Source organism: Somniosus microcephalus, chromosome 23, assembly GCF_052327205.1.
Source record: "Somniosus microcephalus isolate GS21.2 chromosome 23, FLI_Smic_1.0, whole genome shotgun sequence".
In the NCBI taxonomy this organism is placed as follows: Eukaryota; Metazoa; Chordata; class Chondrichthyes; order Squaliformes; family Somniosidae; genus Somniosus; species Somniosus microcephalus.
Genome location: NC_141009.1, coordinates 68,748,717 through 68,763,592, shown reverse-complemented (window position 1 = coordinate 68,763,592; position 14,876 = coordinate 68,748,717). Strand labels below are relative to the sequence as shown.

Below are 14,876 nucleotides of genomic sequence, written 5' to 3'. Positions count from 1 at the left end.
GGCCACGCCCATTGTTCCCGTCATGAAGCGTTCATCGAGTAACAAGCCAGGGGAACCGGGGAAGGTCCGCATCTGTGGAGACTTCAAGATCACGGTTAATCCGGTGCTTCACACGGTGCAATATCCGCTTCCGCGGATTGAGGATATCTTTGCTTCATTGTCTGGCAGGAAACACTTCACCAAGATAGACCTGGCGCAAGCATACTTACAGATGGAAGTTGAGGAAGAGTCGCGCCAGTATCTCACAATCAACACGCACAGAGGCTTGTATCGATATAATAGACTGGTTTTTGGAGTGGCTTCGGCTCCAGCAATTTGGCAGAGGGCCATGGAGCAGGTATTACAGGGAATTCCAAGCACTCAATGTTACTTGGACGATATCCTGATTACAGGAGATGACGATGAGGAACACCTTGCAAATTTGAAACTGGTGCTTACCAGATTGAAGGAATATGGACTTCGAGTTAATCGCCAGAAATGTGAGTTCTTTCAGAAACAGATCTCGTACTGCGGTCATGTCATTGACCAGGAGGGGCTGCACAAGTCACCTGACAAGATCGAAGCTGTTGTGAAGGCTCCCGCTCCGGAAAATGTATCCCAGTTGAGGTCGTTCCTAGGGTTGATTAACTATTACCATAAGTTTCTGCCAAATCTATCCACGGTGCTGCACCCGCTGAACGCTCTTTTGCAGAAAGAAGTACCATGGAAGTGGAACGAGGACTGTAAGAAGGCCTTTCGCAAAAGCAAGGCATTGATCACCTCAGAGGAAGTGTTGGCTCACTTCAACCCAATGCTACCTATTCGTTTAGCTTGTGATGCTTCTCCTTATGATATTGGAGCAGTACTCTCACACAAGTTGCCAAATGGCTTGGAAAGGCCAGTCGCATTTGCATCCAGATCATTGACCTCCGCTGAGCGCAACTATGCTCAGATAGATAGGGAGGCTGTCAGCCTTGTGTGGGGAGTAAAGAAGTTTAATCATTACCTGCAGGGCCAGAAGTTTACACTGCTGACAGACCACCAGCCGTTGGTATCCATTTTTAACCCTAAGAAGGGTGTTTCGGTGATGGCAGCACAGAGGCTCCAGAGATGGTCCCTTTTCCTAGGGGCACATCAATATCAGATAGAATTCAAAGGTACAAAGCAGCATGGTAATGCTGATGGGCTGTCGCGCCTGCCACTACCTACTGAGGAGGAGGCACCGACGGTTGACCCGGTGGAGTTATTTCACTCGACCATCATCGAATGTTTACCTGTCACCAATGCAAATATTGAAAGGGAGACTAGGAATGACCCGACACTGTCCCGGGTCTACGAATTGACAGTAAAGGGATGGCCAGCCCATGGTGATCCACTGTTACCGGCATTCTCAGCAAGACGAGAACAGCTGTCCATCTGTCAGGGAACATTGATGTATGGAACAAGGGTGATTATCCCTCCTAAGTTAAGAGAGAGAGTTCTAAAAGAACTACATGAAGGTCATCTGGGGGGAGTCAAGATGAAAAGCCTTGCCAGGGCTTATGTGTGGTGGCCGGGTATCGACCAACAGATAGAGGATCTGACGAAGAGCTGCTCAGGGTGCCAAAAAGTCCAAAATGCACCTCCAATTGCACCGCTGCATCCATGGGAATGGCCTTCAACCCCATGGCAACGTGTACACATTGACTTTGCTGGTCCATTCATGGGCTCCATGTTTTTAATTGCGGTGGACGCACATTCTAAATGGCCAGAAGTGATTAAAATGACTACCACTACCTCGGAGAAGACGATCGCGGTGCTAAGAATGATATTTGCAAGAAATGGATTGCCAGAGCAAATATGTTCAGACAACGGACCACAATTCGTGTCAGAGGAATTCCAGAAATTCCTGAAGAAGAATGGGGTGAAACATTATACCTCTGCCCCATATCATCCAGCTACGAATGGGCTGGCCGAGAGGTTTGTACAGACGTTCAAAAAGGCAATGAAGGCCATGAGCGAAGATCAGATTCCACTGCAACACAAGGTGGACAATTTCCTACTGGCATATCGAAACGCCACCCATGCAACAACAAACCAAAGCCCTGCCATGATGTTCTATAACAGGAGGTTGCGGTCCAGGTTGGACTTGTTAAAACCAAATGTGTGGAGGGAAGTCGAAAACAAACAGTTCCAGCATATCAATAACGAGCCCACTCGGAGTTTTGAAATAGGACAACCGGTGTTAGCCAGGGACTATAAAAACGAGAAATGGCAATCTGGAACAATTCGGGCCAGACAAGGACCCCTGATGTACACGGTAGATGTTGGTGAAAATGTAATGCGACATCATGCTGACCAACTGGTGGGATCGAGAACAAGGGTCGAGCCCATGGTTACGACAGAGACAACCGTGGAGGAAGTTAGTGAACCTGAAGCATCTACCTCAGAAGTGAATATACCTGATGATGATGTCCTATCCATAGGGGATCAACTAGATGAGTCACCCCAGCAACGAGAACCAGAGACCCCTGAAAGGCGTTATCCGTCTCGGATCAGGAGGCCTCCTCAGAGACTGAATCTGTGAACTGTTTTTACATGAAGTTGTGTATATATGTTATTATGTTATGTTAAATGGGGAATATATACTGTTAAGCTAAAAAGGGAGGATTGTGGTGTATGTAACCGTTCCACCTTTAAGAGAACTATTTTAAGAGATGCACTACTTTATCTTGGCTGCTGTATAATGTAATACCGGTGGTGACCACACCGGTATATAAGTGCTGTGTAATGATTTATTGGGCAGTTCAGCCTGACCTTTGACTAGTAAAGACCTGTTGAATTTATTCTTGTGGTCTGTGTGCAGTGATTCTTATTAAAAATAACTAGAACACACAGACTTAACATCGGGCACTGTCCTCTCACTGGTCTGGGTGTCGGTCACTCTGATCTCACTGGGCTGTGAGTCGGTCACTCTCCTCTCACTGGGCTGGGAGTCGGTCACTCTGATCTCACTGGGCTGGGTGTCGGTCACTTTAATCTCACTGGGCTGGGTGCCGGTCACTCTCCTCTCACTGGGCTGGGTGTCGGTCACTCTGAACTCACTGGGCTGAGAGTCAGTCACTCTGCTCTCACTGGGCTGGGTGTCGGTCACTCTGCTCTCACTTGGGCTGAGAGTCGGTCACTCTGATCTCACTGGGCTGCGTGTCGGTCACCCTGATCTTGCTGGGCTGTGTGTCGGTCACTCTGATCTCACTGGGCTGGGAGTCGGTCACTCTGATCTCACTGGGCTGGGTGTCGGTCACTCTGTCCTCACTGGGCTGGGTGTCGGTCACTCTGACCTCACTGGGCTGGGTGTTGGTCACTCTGAACTCACTGGGCTGGGAGTCGGTCACTCTGATCGCACTGGGCTGGGTGTTGGTCACTCTGCTTTCACTGGGCTGGGTGTTGGTCACTCTGGTCTCACTGGGCTGGGTGTTGGTCACTCTGAACTCACTGGGCTGGGAGTCGGTCACTCTGAACTCACTGGGCTGAGAGTCGGTCACTCTGCTCTCACTGGGCTGGGTGTCGGTCACTCTGATCTCACTGGGCTGGGAGTCGGTCACTCTGCTCTCACTGGGCTGGGAGTCGGTCACTCTGATCTCACTGGGCTGGGTGTCGGTCACTTTGATCTCACTGGGCTGGGTGTCGGTCACTTTGATCTCACTGGGCTGGGAGTCGGTCACTCTGATCTCACTGGGCTGGGTGTCGGTCACTCTGAACTCACTGGGCTGAGAGTCGGTCGCTCTCCTCTCACTGGGCTGGGTGTCGGTCACTCTGACATCACTGGGCTGGTTGTCGGTCACTCTGATCTCACTGGGCTGGGTGTCGGTCACTCTGATCTCACTGGGCTGGGTGTCGGTCACTCTGACATCACTGGGCTGGGAGTCGGTCACTCTGATCTCACTGGGCTGTGTGTCGGTCACTCTGATCTTGCTGGGCTGGGAGTCGGTCACTCTGCTCTCACTGGGCTGTGTGTTGGTCACTCTCCTCTCACTGGGCTGGGTGTCGGTCACTCTGACCTCACTGGGCTGCGTGTCGGTCACTCTCCTCTCACTGGGCTGGGTGTCGGTCACTCTGATCTCACTGGGCTGTGTGTCGGTCACTCTGATCTTGCTGGGCTGGGAGTCGGTCACTCTGATCTTGCTGGGCTGTGTGTCGGTCACTTTGATCTTGCTGGGCTGGGAGTCGGTCACTCTGATCTCACTGGGCTGTGTGTCGGTCACTCTGATCTCACTGGGCTGTGTGTCGGTCACACTGCTCTCACTGGACTGTGTGTTGGTCACTCTGGTCTCACTGAGCTGGGTGTTGGTCACTCTCCTCTCACTGGGCTGGGAGTCGGTCACTCTGACCTCACTGGGCTGGGTGTCGGTCACTCCGATCTCACTGGGCTGGGAGTCGGTCACTCTGATCTCACTGGGCTGGGAGTCGGTCACTCTGATCTCACTGGGCTGGGAGTCGGTCACTCTGATCTCACTGGGCTGGGTGTCGGTCACTCTCCTCTCACTGGGCTGGAATCGGTCACTCTGACCTCACTGGGATGTGTGTCGGCCACTCTGAACTCACTGTCATAGAGTCATAGGCCTAGAAATTGGGTTTTGGCTTAGCCAGGGCTTTAGCGCCGGAAATTAGTGCCGGCGCTAAGTCCCCTGCGCGCGCCAAAAATTCAGTGGCGCCGTGCCCAACGGCTGCCGGTGCTACTGAAGGGTCTTAGCGCCTGGAAAAGGGCGCTAACTGCCGTTTCGCGCCGCAATTCCGGCGCTGCGGCACCCGATGCGGTGCGGCAGGCTGGGGAAGTGCAGGCCTCCTCCTTCCGTTAAGGAGGAGCTGCCTGCACCCGGCCGCGGCCCGCGCAAATCTGCTTAAAAATGAGCCCGGCACCTCGGACAAGTGCCGGGCTTGCATCTGTTCCGGGGGGGGGGGGCGGGTGGAGAGAAGTCTGGGGAGGGAGCTGCGGGCAGGCGGCCGGCGGGAAAGCGGCGGGCCGCCGCGGGGCCTTTAATGCGCCGGCGCTAACTGCAGTAAGGCACCTCTGACAAAACGCTGGTTGCGGCTGCCACGGGCGAGGCGGCCGCAACTCCATTTCGGAGTTCAGGCGGGTTACCACGGCAACCGGGACGCTGCGCACACCGATGACGTCATCGGTGCCGGCGCAGCGCTACCGGAGCAACGCCGATTTAGGGCCCCAGGGAATTTCACTACTGGCCATAACTCCGGCGCAAGGCCCTCTAGCGCCTCAAATGAGGCGCTAAGGCTACTGAATTTTCAGCTGATAGAGTTTTACAGCACAGAAAGAGGCCCTTCGGCCCATCGTGTCTGCGCCGCCCATCCATCCCTGTCCAGTCTAATCCCATTTTCCAGCATTTGGTCCATAGCCTTGTATGCAATGGCATTTCAAGTGCTCATCCAAATGCTTCTTGAATGTTGTGAGGGTTCCTGCCTCTACCACCCTTTCAGGCATTGAGTTCCACATTCCAACCACCCTCTGGGTGAAGAAGTTCCTCCTCAAATCCCCTCTAAATCTCCTGCCCCTTACCCTGAATCTATGCCCCCTTGTTATTGACCCCCCTACTAAGGGGAAAAGTTCCTCTTTATCTACCCTATCTATGCCCCTCATCATTTTGTACACCTCAATCAGGTCCCCCCTCAGCCTTCTTTGCTCCAATGAAAACAACCCCAGCCTGTCCAGCCTCTCTTCATAGCTGAGGCGCTCCATCCCAGGTAACATCCTGGTGAATCTTCTCTGCACCCTCTCCAAAGCAATCACATCCTTCCTATAGTGAGGTGACCAGAACTGCACACAGTACTCCAGCTGTGGCCTCACCAGCGTTTTGTACAGCTCCATCATAACCTCCCTGCTCTTATATTCTATGCCTCGGCTAATGAAGGCAAGTATCCCATATGCCTCTTTAACCACCTTATCTACCTGTTCCGCTGCCTTCAGGGATCTATGTACATGTACACCAAGGTCCCTCTGACCCTCTGTACTTCCTAGGGTCCTACCACTCATTGTGTATTCCCTTGCCTTATTTGTCCGTCCAAAATGCATCACCTCGCACTTTTCAGGGTTAAATTCCATTTGCCACTTTTCCGCCCATCTGACCAACCCGTTTATATCGTCCTGTAGCCTGAGGCTTTCCTCCTCGCAATTTACCACCCCACCAATTTTCGTGTCATCTGCGAACTTACTGATCATACCTTTTACATTCTCATCCAAATCATTAATGTAGATCACAAACAACAAGGGACCCAGCACCGATCCCTGAGGTACCCCACTGGACACAGGCTTCCAGTCACAAAAGCAACCTTCAACCGTCACCCTCTGCCTCCTGCCACTCAGCCAGTTTAGGATCCAACGCGCCAAGGCACCCTGGATCCCATGGGCTCTTACCTTCTTGACCAGTCTCCTATGCGGGACTTTGTCAAAAGCTTTACTGAAGTCCATGTAAACCACATCCACAGCATTTCCCTCATCCACCCCCCTAGTCACCCCCTCGAAAAATTTAATCAGATTTGTCAGACATGATTTACCCTTGACAAAGCCATGCTGACTATCCCCGATTAATCCTTGCCTCTCCAAGTGGAGACTAATTTTGTCCCTCAGAATTTTTTCCAATAATTTCCCTACCACAGATGTTAGGCTCACTGGCCTGTAATTCCCTGGTGTACCCTGTGCTGAAAGTCGGTCACCCTGCTCTCACTGGGCTGGGTGTCGGGTACTCTGATCTCACTGGGCTGAGAGTCGGTCACTCTGACCTCACTAGGCGGGGTGTTGGTCACTCTGCTCTCACTGGGCTGGGTGTTGGTCACTTTCCTCTCACTGGGCTGGGAGTCGGTCAGTCTGAGCTCACTGGGCTGTGTGACGGTCACTCTGATCTTGCTGGGCTGGGAGTCGTCACTCTGTTCTCACTGGGCTGGGTGTCGGTCACTCTGACCTCACTGGGCTGGGTGTCGGTCACTCTGATCTCACTGGGCTGGGAGTCGGTCACTCTGATCTCACGGGGCTGGGTGTCGGTCACTCTGACCTCACTGGGCTGGGTGTCGGTCACTCTGATCTCACTGGGCTGGGTGTCGGTCACTCTGATCTCACTGGGCTGAGAGTCGGTCACTCTGATCGCACTGGATTGTGTGTTGGTCACTCTGATCTTGCTGGGTTGGGAGTCGGTCACTCTGATCTCACTGGGCTGTGTGTTGGTCACTCTGCTCTCACTGGGCTGGTTGCCGGTCACTCTGATCTCACTGGGCTGGGAGTCGGTCACTCTGATCTCACTGGGCTGGGTGTCGGTCACTCTGCTCTCACTGGGCTGGGTGTCGGTCACTCTGCTCTCACTGGGCTGGGAGTCGGTCACTCTCCTCTCACTGGGCTGGGTGTCGGTCACTCTGATCTCACTGGGCTGGGTGTCGGTCACTCTGATCTCACTGGGCTAGGTGTTGGTCACTCTGCTCTCACTCCACTGGTGGGAGGGCAAGTGACCGACATATGTATAGGGGAAGGAGACCCGAGGTGGAGACACAAACAGTGGAGAAATGCGGGAGTAGTCCAACTTCTTTTTCTTAGGCAGTCCCTCGGAACCGAGGATGACTTGCTTCCACATTAAAAATGAGTTCTCAGATGACTGATGAGTCTAATGCGGAACCTACAGTCTCTGTCACAGGTGGGGCAGACGGTGGTTGAAGGAGCGGGTGGGTGGGGTGCTTGGGTTGATGTGCGCTCCTTGCGCTGCCTGTGCTTGGCTTCCGCTTGCTCCCGGCGAAGAGACTCGAGGTGTTCGGTGCCTTCCCGGACGCTTCTCCTCCATTTTGTGCGGTCTTGGGCCAGGGATTCCCAGGTGTCAGTGGGAATGTTACACTTTTTCAAGGAGGCTTTGAGGGTGTCCTTGAAGTGTTTCCTCTGCCCACCTGGGGCTCTCTTGCCGTGCCGGAGCTCCGAGTAGAGCGTACGTACCGGGGTCAAGCAAGGCTGTGTCATCGCACCAATGCTCTTCTCGATCTTCCTTGCTGCAATGCTCCATCTCACCCTCAGTAAGCTCCCCACTGGAGTGGAGCTAATTTACAGAACAAACGGGAAACTGTTCAACCTCCGTCGCCTCCAGTCCAGCTCCAAGGTCGTCCCATTCTCTGTCGTCGAATTACAGTATGCAGACGACGCTTGCGTCTGCGCTCACTTGGAGGTCGAACTCCAAACCATCGTCAACACCTTCACCGAAGCGTACGAGAGCATGGGCCTTACACTAAACATCCATAAGACAATGTAGTCCAACACCACTGCTTCCAATGCCATTTCATGTTCTCACAACCTTCTGCGTAAAAACAAATTTTCCAACTTCTCTCTCCAACACTTTGCTGATATCCACACAGGACGTACAGGGGCAGAAGAGATCTTTGTGGTTCAACTGGCCAGTCCCAGTATCTGGGAGATATATCCCACCAGACCAGTTGTACCACTAATACAACTACTACTATACAACAACAACAATTTGCATTTATATAGCACTTTTAATGTAGAAAAGCATCCCAAGTCACTTCACAGGAGAGTAATCAGAAATAAATGGACCCTGAGTCAAAGGAGGAGACATTAGGACTGATACATAGATACATAGAAGATAGGAGCAGGAATAGGCCGTTCGAGCCTGCTCCGCCATTCAACGAGATCATGGCTGATCATCCAAATTCAGTACCCTGTCCCTGCTTTCTCCCCATATCCCTTGATCCCTTTAGCCTTAAGAAATATATCTAACTCCTTCTTGAATATATTTAATGAATTGGCCTCAACTGCCTTCTGTGGTAGAGAATTCCACAGGTTCACACTCTCTGGGTGAAGAAATTCCTCCTCATCTCTGTCCTAAATGGCTTACCCCTTATCCTTAGACTGTGACCCCTGGTTCTGGACTCCCCGACCATCGGGAACATCCTTCCTGCATCTAGTCTGTCTAGTCCTGACTGGTGACCAAATGCTTGGTCAAAGAGATGGGTTTCAAGGAATAAAAACAGAAAATGCTGGAAATGCTTAGCAAGTCAGGCAGCATCTGTGGAGAGAGAAACAAAGTTAACGTTTGAGGTCGATGACCCTTCATCAGAACTCAGTTGACCTACTGAGTATTTCCAGCATTTTCTGTTTTTATTTCAGATTTCCAGCATCCGCAGTATTTTGCTTTTGCATTAGGGTTTCAGGGAGTGTCTTAAAGGAGGAGAGAGGGGTTTGGGGAGGGAATTCCAGAGCTTAGGGCCTAGATGGCTGAAGGCACGGCTGCCAATGGTGGGGTGAAAGAACTGGGGGATGTACAAGAGGCCAGAATTGGAGGAGCACGGAGATCTTGGAGGGTTGTAGGGCCAGAGGAGGTTACAGAGATAGGGAGAGGCGAGGCCATGGAGGGATTTGAACACGAGGATGAGAATTTTAAATATGAGGTGTTGCCGGACTGGGACCCAATGTAGATCAGCGAGCACAGGGGTGATGGGTGAACGGAACTTGGTGCGAGTTAGGACACGGGCAGCAGAGTTTTGGATGAGCTTGAGGTTACGGAAGGTGAAAGATGGGAGGCCGGCCCAGAGAGCATTGGAATAGTGAAGTCTGGAGGTAACAAAGGCATGGATGAGGGTTTCAGCAGCAGATAAACTGAGGCGGGGTGGAGACGAGCGATGTTACAGAGGTGGAAGTAGGCAGTCTTGGTGATCGCGCGGATATGGGGTCAGAAGCTCAGCTCAGGGTCAAATAGGACATCAAGGTTGGGATTGGAGTTTGTGGTGGAAACTGAAGACAATTTCTTCAGTATTTCCAATGGACGTTTTTGGCAGGTGAGAATGACGTCTGATAGTGCATGAAGTGATCAAGGCAGACCTGGTCATGGATGGCACAGCATACACTCTCAAGTCTTCAGCCCTTGGACATGAGGGAGCAAAGATTGGGGCCATACAGGAGCAATGATCGGGATGGCAGAGAATAAAGCTTTGGCTGGAGACAAGTGCATTAAAGACACAGGTGAGGGAGTGTATGAGAAGATTGATGGCTGCAGAAGTATTGTGGCGAATGGAGGGGCAAGAGAGCAGTGGTGGGTCTGGTGGGCAGGATGGGAAGCGTTGGTCAAGGATGGGGCAGATGGGGTTACTGCTCGTAAGGAGGCAGTGGTGAGTGTCTCAATGGACCCTTCGGAGAATGCCAAGATAGACTTATTCAAGGCGGAATTGAGCCTGGGATGGAAGGAGGGAAGTAGGAAAATAGAGGAGCAGTGATGGATTGGGGTAGGGATTGAAGGGCTAATGTACCAGAGAGAGGGGAAATGAAAGGTGGCATGACCAAGTGACAGGAAGGGAAGGGCACAGGCGAGCAGTGCCCAAGAGACCAAGAGAAAAAATAAAGGAGATAGAACTCATGGATTCAGGTCCTGAACAGCAGCTAAATTCGCTCGTGAATGGACACAGAGAATTCAGAACATAGGCATGGCAGAGATTAGGACAGACCTGTCCTGGTCATAGAGGACAGGGAGGAGACAACATCTTTCATTTATATAGTGCCTTTAACGAAGTAAAACAGCACAAAGCGCTGCACAGGAGCATTATCAAACAAAATTTGACACTGAGCCACAGAAGGAGATATCAGGATAGTTTGGTCACAGGGTTTTAAGGAGCGAATCTCTGGCAAAAGCATGATCCCTCAACAAGAGATACTGGAGAAAATTCACCATTCCTTCTCTCTGCACCCCATTGGACCCTGAATCCTTCTGTAGGGTCACACCCTGAACCTTCTCTTCCCCTGTTTAGACATTCCCAGTTTCTCCAGCCTCTCCCCAAAGCCCAGCTGCCTACCTCCAGCTCTCAGTTTAGTTGCCCCCCATGCTGCCCTCTCTCCAATGGCTCGATGTCATTCTCTTAATACGGGGCCCAGATCGTACCCAGTCGGCGAGGGATCAGCGCTCTGCACAAACTCAGTCACTTGCTGAGATCTGGGCTCTATCCCTCTGCTTATACATAGAAACATAGAAACATAGAAGATAGGAGCAGGAGTCGGCCATTCGGCCCTTCGAGCCTGCTCCGCCAGTCAATGAGATCATGGCTGATCATCCAAATTCAGTACCCGGTCCCTGCCTTCTCCCAAGATCCTATTTGCTCTCTTTATTGCTGCCACACTCGATGCTGATGTCTGCACTGATCCAGCCATCAGTCCCTCTAAATCCCACTCCTGTGTTGTGTCCTGTAGAATAATCCCATTTAGTTGATATTGGCGCTGTTTAAAGTCCTTTCCCAATCTCATGACATTAACTAACATCTGCTACTCACCAGCCCTCCAGTTACTGACTCACTGACCAGGTCAAAATAACCTTTCCCGATTTATCCAACCTATGCCCTTTTCATTTTGAATGCCTCGATTAGATCTCCTCTCAGTCTCATGAAAAGAGCCCCACTTTATCCAGTCTCTCCTGACAACTACAACCTCTCATCCCTGGGATTTTAGGGAATCTCTTCTGTTCCCACTCCATGAACTTGCCCTCCTACGTAAGTTGGGCAGCTAGAACTGGACATAATACTGTAGCAGTGGCCTCACCAATCACCTCAATAGGTTCAGCAATCGCTCCTTGCTGTACGTTATACAGGGAGGTCCAAATGTGAAACGTCAACCGAGGTTCTGTGGGGCACAAAGAATCCCACCCCATGGGGAACCTCGCCTTTCTGATCATCTCCCAGCGTGCTGTGTACTGAATGCATGTTCTGTTTCCTCTCTCCCAGGGATGGGCTCTGCTGGGACATTAAACAAGATTACAAGAAGGCAGCAACCCCTGGGAGATTCTCCAGGAAAAGTTTGTGAATTCTTTATTCTACCAGTTTTCCCCCCATTTACAGTAAAGGTGCTGACTCTCTCCCCCCTCCCCTGAAGGTGCTGACTCTCTCCCCCCTCCCCTGAAGGGGCTGACTCTCTCCCCCCTCCCCTGAAGGTGCTGACTCTCTCCCCCCTCCCCTGAAGGGGCTGACTCTCCCCCCCACTCCCCTGAAGGTGCTGACTCTCTCCCCCCTCCCCTGAAGGGGCTGACTCTCCCCCCCCCTCCCCTGAAGGGGCTGACTCTCTCCCCCCTCCCCTGAAGGTGCTGACTCTCCCCATCCCCTGAAGGTGCTGATTCTCTCCCCCCTCCCCTGAAGGTGCTGACTCTCTCCCCATCCCCTGAAGGTGCTGACTCTCCCCCCCTCCCCTGAAGGTGCTGACTCTCTCCCCCCTCCCCTGAAGGTGCTGACTCTCTCCCCCCCTCCCCTGAAGGTGCTGACTCTCTCCCCCCCTCCCCTGAAGGGTGCTGACTCTCTCCCCCCTCCCCTGAAGGTGCTGACTCTCTCCCCCCTCCCCTGAAGGTGCTGACTCTCCCCCCTCCCCTGAAGGTGCTGACTCTCTCCCCCCTCCCCTGAAGGTGCTGACTCTCCCCCCCTCCCCTGAAGGTGCTGACTCTCTCCCCCCTCCCCTGAAGATGCTGACTCTCCCCCCCTCCCCTGAAGGTGCTGACTCTCTCCCCCGTCCCCTGAAGGTGCTGACTCTCCCCCCTCCCCTGAAGGTGCTGACTCTCTCCCCCCCTCCCCTGAAGGTGCTGACTCTCCCCCCCTCCCCTGAAGGTGCTGACTCTCTCCCCCCCTCCCTTCAAGGTGCTGACTCTCTCCCCCCTCCCCTGAAGGTGCTGACTCTCTCCCCCCTCCCCTGAAGGTGCTGACTCTCTTCCCCCCTCCCCTGAAGGTGCTGACTCTCTCCCCCCTCCCCTGAAGGTGCTGACTCTCTTCCCCCCCTCCCCTGAAGGTGCTGACTCTCTCCCCCCTCCCCTGAAGGTGCTGACTCTCTCCCCCCTCCCCTGAAGGTGCTGACTCTCTCCCCCCTCCCCTGAAGGTGCTGACTCTCCCCCCCTCCCCTGAAGGTGCTGACTCTCCCCCCCTCCCCTGAAGGTGCTGACTCTCCCCCCCTCCCCTGAAGGTGCTGACTCTCTCCCCCCTCCCCTGAAGGTGCTGACTCTCCCCCCCTCCCCTGAAGGTGCTGACTCTCCCCCCCTCCCCTGAAGGTGCTGACTCTCCCCCCCTCCCCTGAAGGTGCTGACTCTCCCCCCCTCCCCTGAAGGTGCTGACTCTCCCCCCCTCCCCTGAAGGTGCTGACTCTCCCCCCCCTCCCCTGAAGGTGCTGACTCTCCCCCCCCCCCCGAAGGTGCTGACTCTCTCCCCCCTCCCCTGAAGGTGCTGACTCTCTCCCCCCTCCCCTGAAGGTGCTGACTCTGTACCCCCTCCCCTGAAGGTGCTGACTCTCTCCCCCCCTCCCCTGAAGGTGCTGACTCTCTCCCCCCTCCCCTGAAGGTGCTGACTCTGTACCCCCTCCCCTGAAGGTGCTGACTCTCTCCCCCCTCCCCCGAAGGTGCTGACTCTCTCCCCCCTCCCCTGAAGGTGCTGACTCTCTCCCCCCTCCCCTGAAGGTGCTGACTCTCTCCCCCCTCCCCTGAAGGTGCTGACTCTCCCCCCTCCCCTGAAGGTGCTGACTCTCCCCCCTCCCCTGAAGGTGCTGACTCTCTCCCCCCTCCCCTGAAGGTGCTGACTCTCTCCCCCCTCCCCTGAAGGTGCTGACTCTCTCCCCCCTCCCCTGAAGGTGCTGACTCTCCCCCCCTCCCCTGAAGGTGCTGACTCTCTCCCCCCCTCCCCTGAAGGTGCTGACTCTCTCCCCCTCCCCTGAAGGTGCTGACTCTCTCCCCCCTCCCCTGAAGGTGCTGACTCTCTCCCCCCTCCCCTGAAGGTGCTGACTCTCTCCCCCTCCCCTGAAGGTGCTGACTCTGTACCCCCTCCCCTGAAGGTGCTGACTCTCTCCCCCCTCCCCTGAAGGTGCTGACTCTCCCCCCCTCCCCTGAAGGTGCTGACTCTCTCCCCCCTCCCCTGAAGGTGCTGACTCTCTCCCCCCTCCCCTGAAGGTGCTGACTCTCTCCCCCCTCCCCTGAAGGTGCAGACTCTCCCCCCCTCCCCTGAAGGTGCTGACTCTCTCCCCCCTCCCCTGAAGGTGCTGACTCTCCCCCCCTCCCCTGAAGGTGCTGACTCTCTCCCCCCTCCCCTGAAGGTGCTGACTCTCTCCCCCTCCCCTGAAGGTGCTGACTCTCCCCCCCTCCCCTGAAGGTGCTGACTCTCCCCATCCCCTGAAGGTGCTGACTCTCTCCCCCCTCCCCTGAAGGTGCTGACTCTCTCCCCCCTCCCCTGAAGGTGCTGACTCTCTCCCCCCTCCCCTGAAGGCGCTGACTCTCTCCCCCCTCCCCTGAAGGTGCTGACTCTCCCCCCTCCCCTGAAGGTGCTGACTCTCTCCCCCCTCCCCTGAAGGTGCTGACTCTCTCCCCCCTCCCCTGAAGGTGCTGACTCTCCCCCCCTCCCCTGAAGGTGCTGACTCTCTCCCCCCTCCCCTGAAGGTGCTGACTCTCTCCCCCCTCCCCTGAAGGTGCTGACTCTCTCCCCCCCTCCCCTGAAGGTGCTGACTCTCTCCCCCCTCCCCTGAAGGTGCTGACTCTCCCCCCCTCCCCTGAAGGTGCTGACTCTCTCCCCCCTCCCCTGAAGGTGCTGACTCTCTCCCCCCTCCCCTGAAGGTGCTGACTCTCTCCCCCCTCCCCTGAAGGTGCTGACTCTCTCCCCCCCTCCCCTGAAGGTGCTGACTCTCTCCCCCCTCCCCTGAAGGTGCTGACTCTCTCCCCCCTCCCCTGAAGGTGCTGACTCTCCCCCCCTCCCCTGAAGGTGCTGACTCTCTCCCCCCTCCCCTGAAGGTGCTGACTCTCCCCCCTCCCCTGAAGATGCTGACTCTCTCCCCCCTCCCCTGAAGGTGCTGACTCTCTCCCCCCTCCCCTGAAGGTGCTGACTCTCTCCCCCCTCCCCTGAAGGTGCTGACTCTCCCCCCTCCCCTG

At 54.6% G+C, this 14,876-nt stretch overlaps 1 protein-coding gene across 1 annotated transcript in view; it reads left to right on the top strand.

Annotated features, from left to right (window-relative positions):
• c8g (complement component 8, gamma polypeptide) overlaps window positions 1-14,876 on the top strand; it is a 53,123-nt gene that overhangs the window by 23,705 nt on the left and 14,542 nt on the right. Inside the window, exon 3 of the mRNA XM_085965959.1 lies at window positions 11,719-11,789. Within this exon, the coding sequence (XP_085822085.1) occupies window positions 11,719-11,789 (71 nt within the window). The remainder of the gene's footprint in view (window positions 1-11,718; window positions 11,790-14,876) is intronic.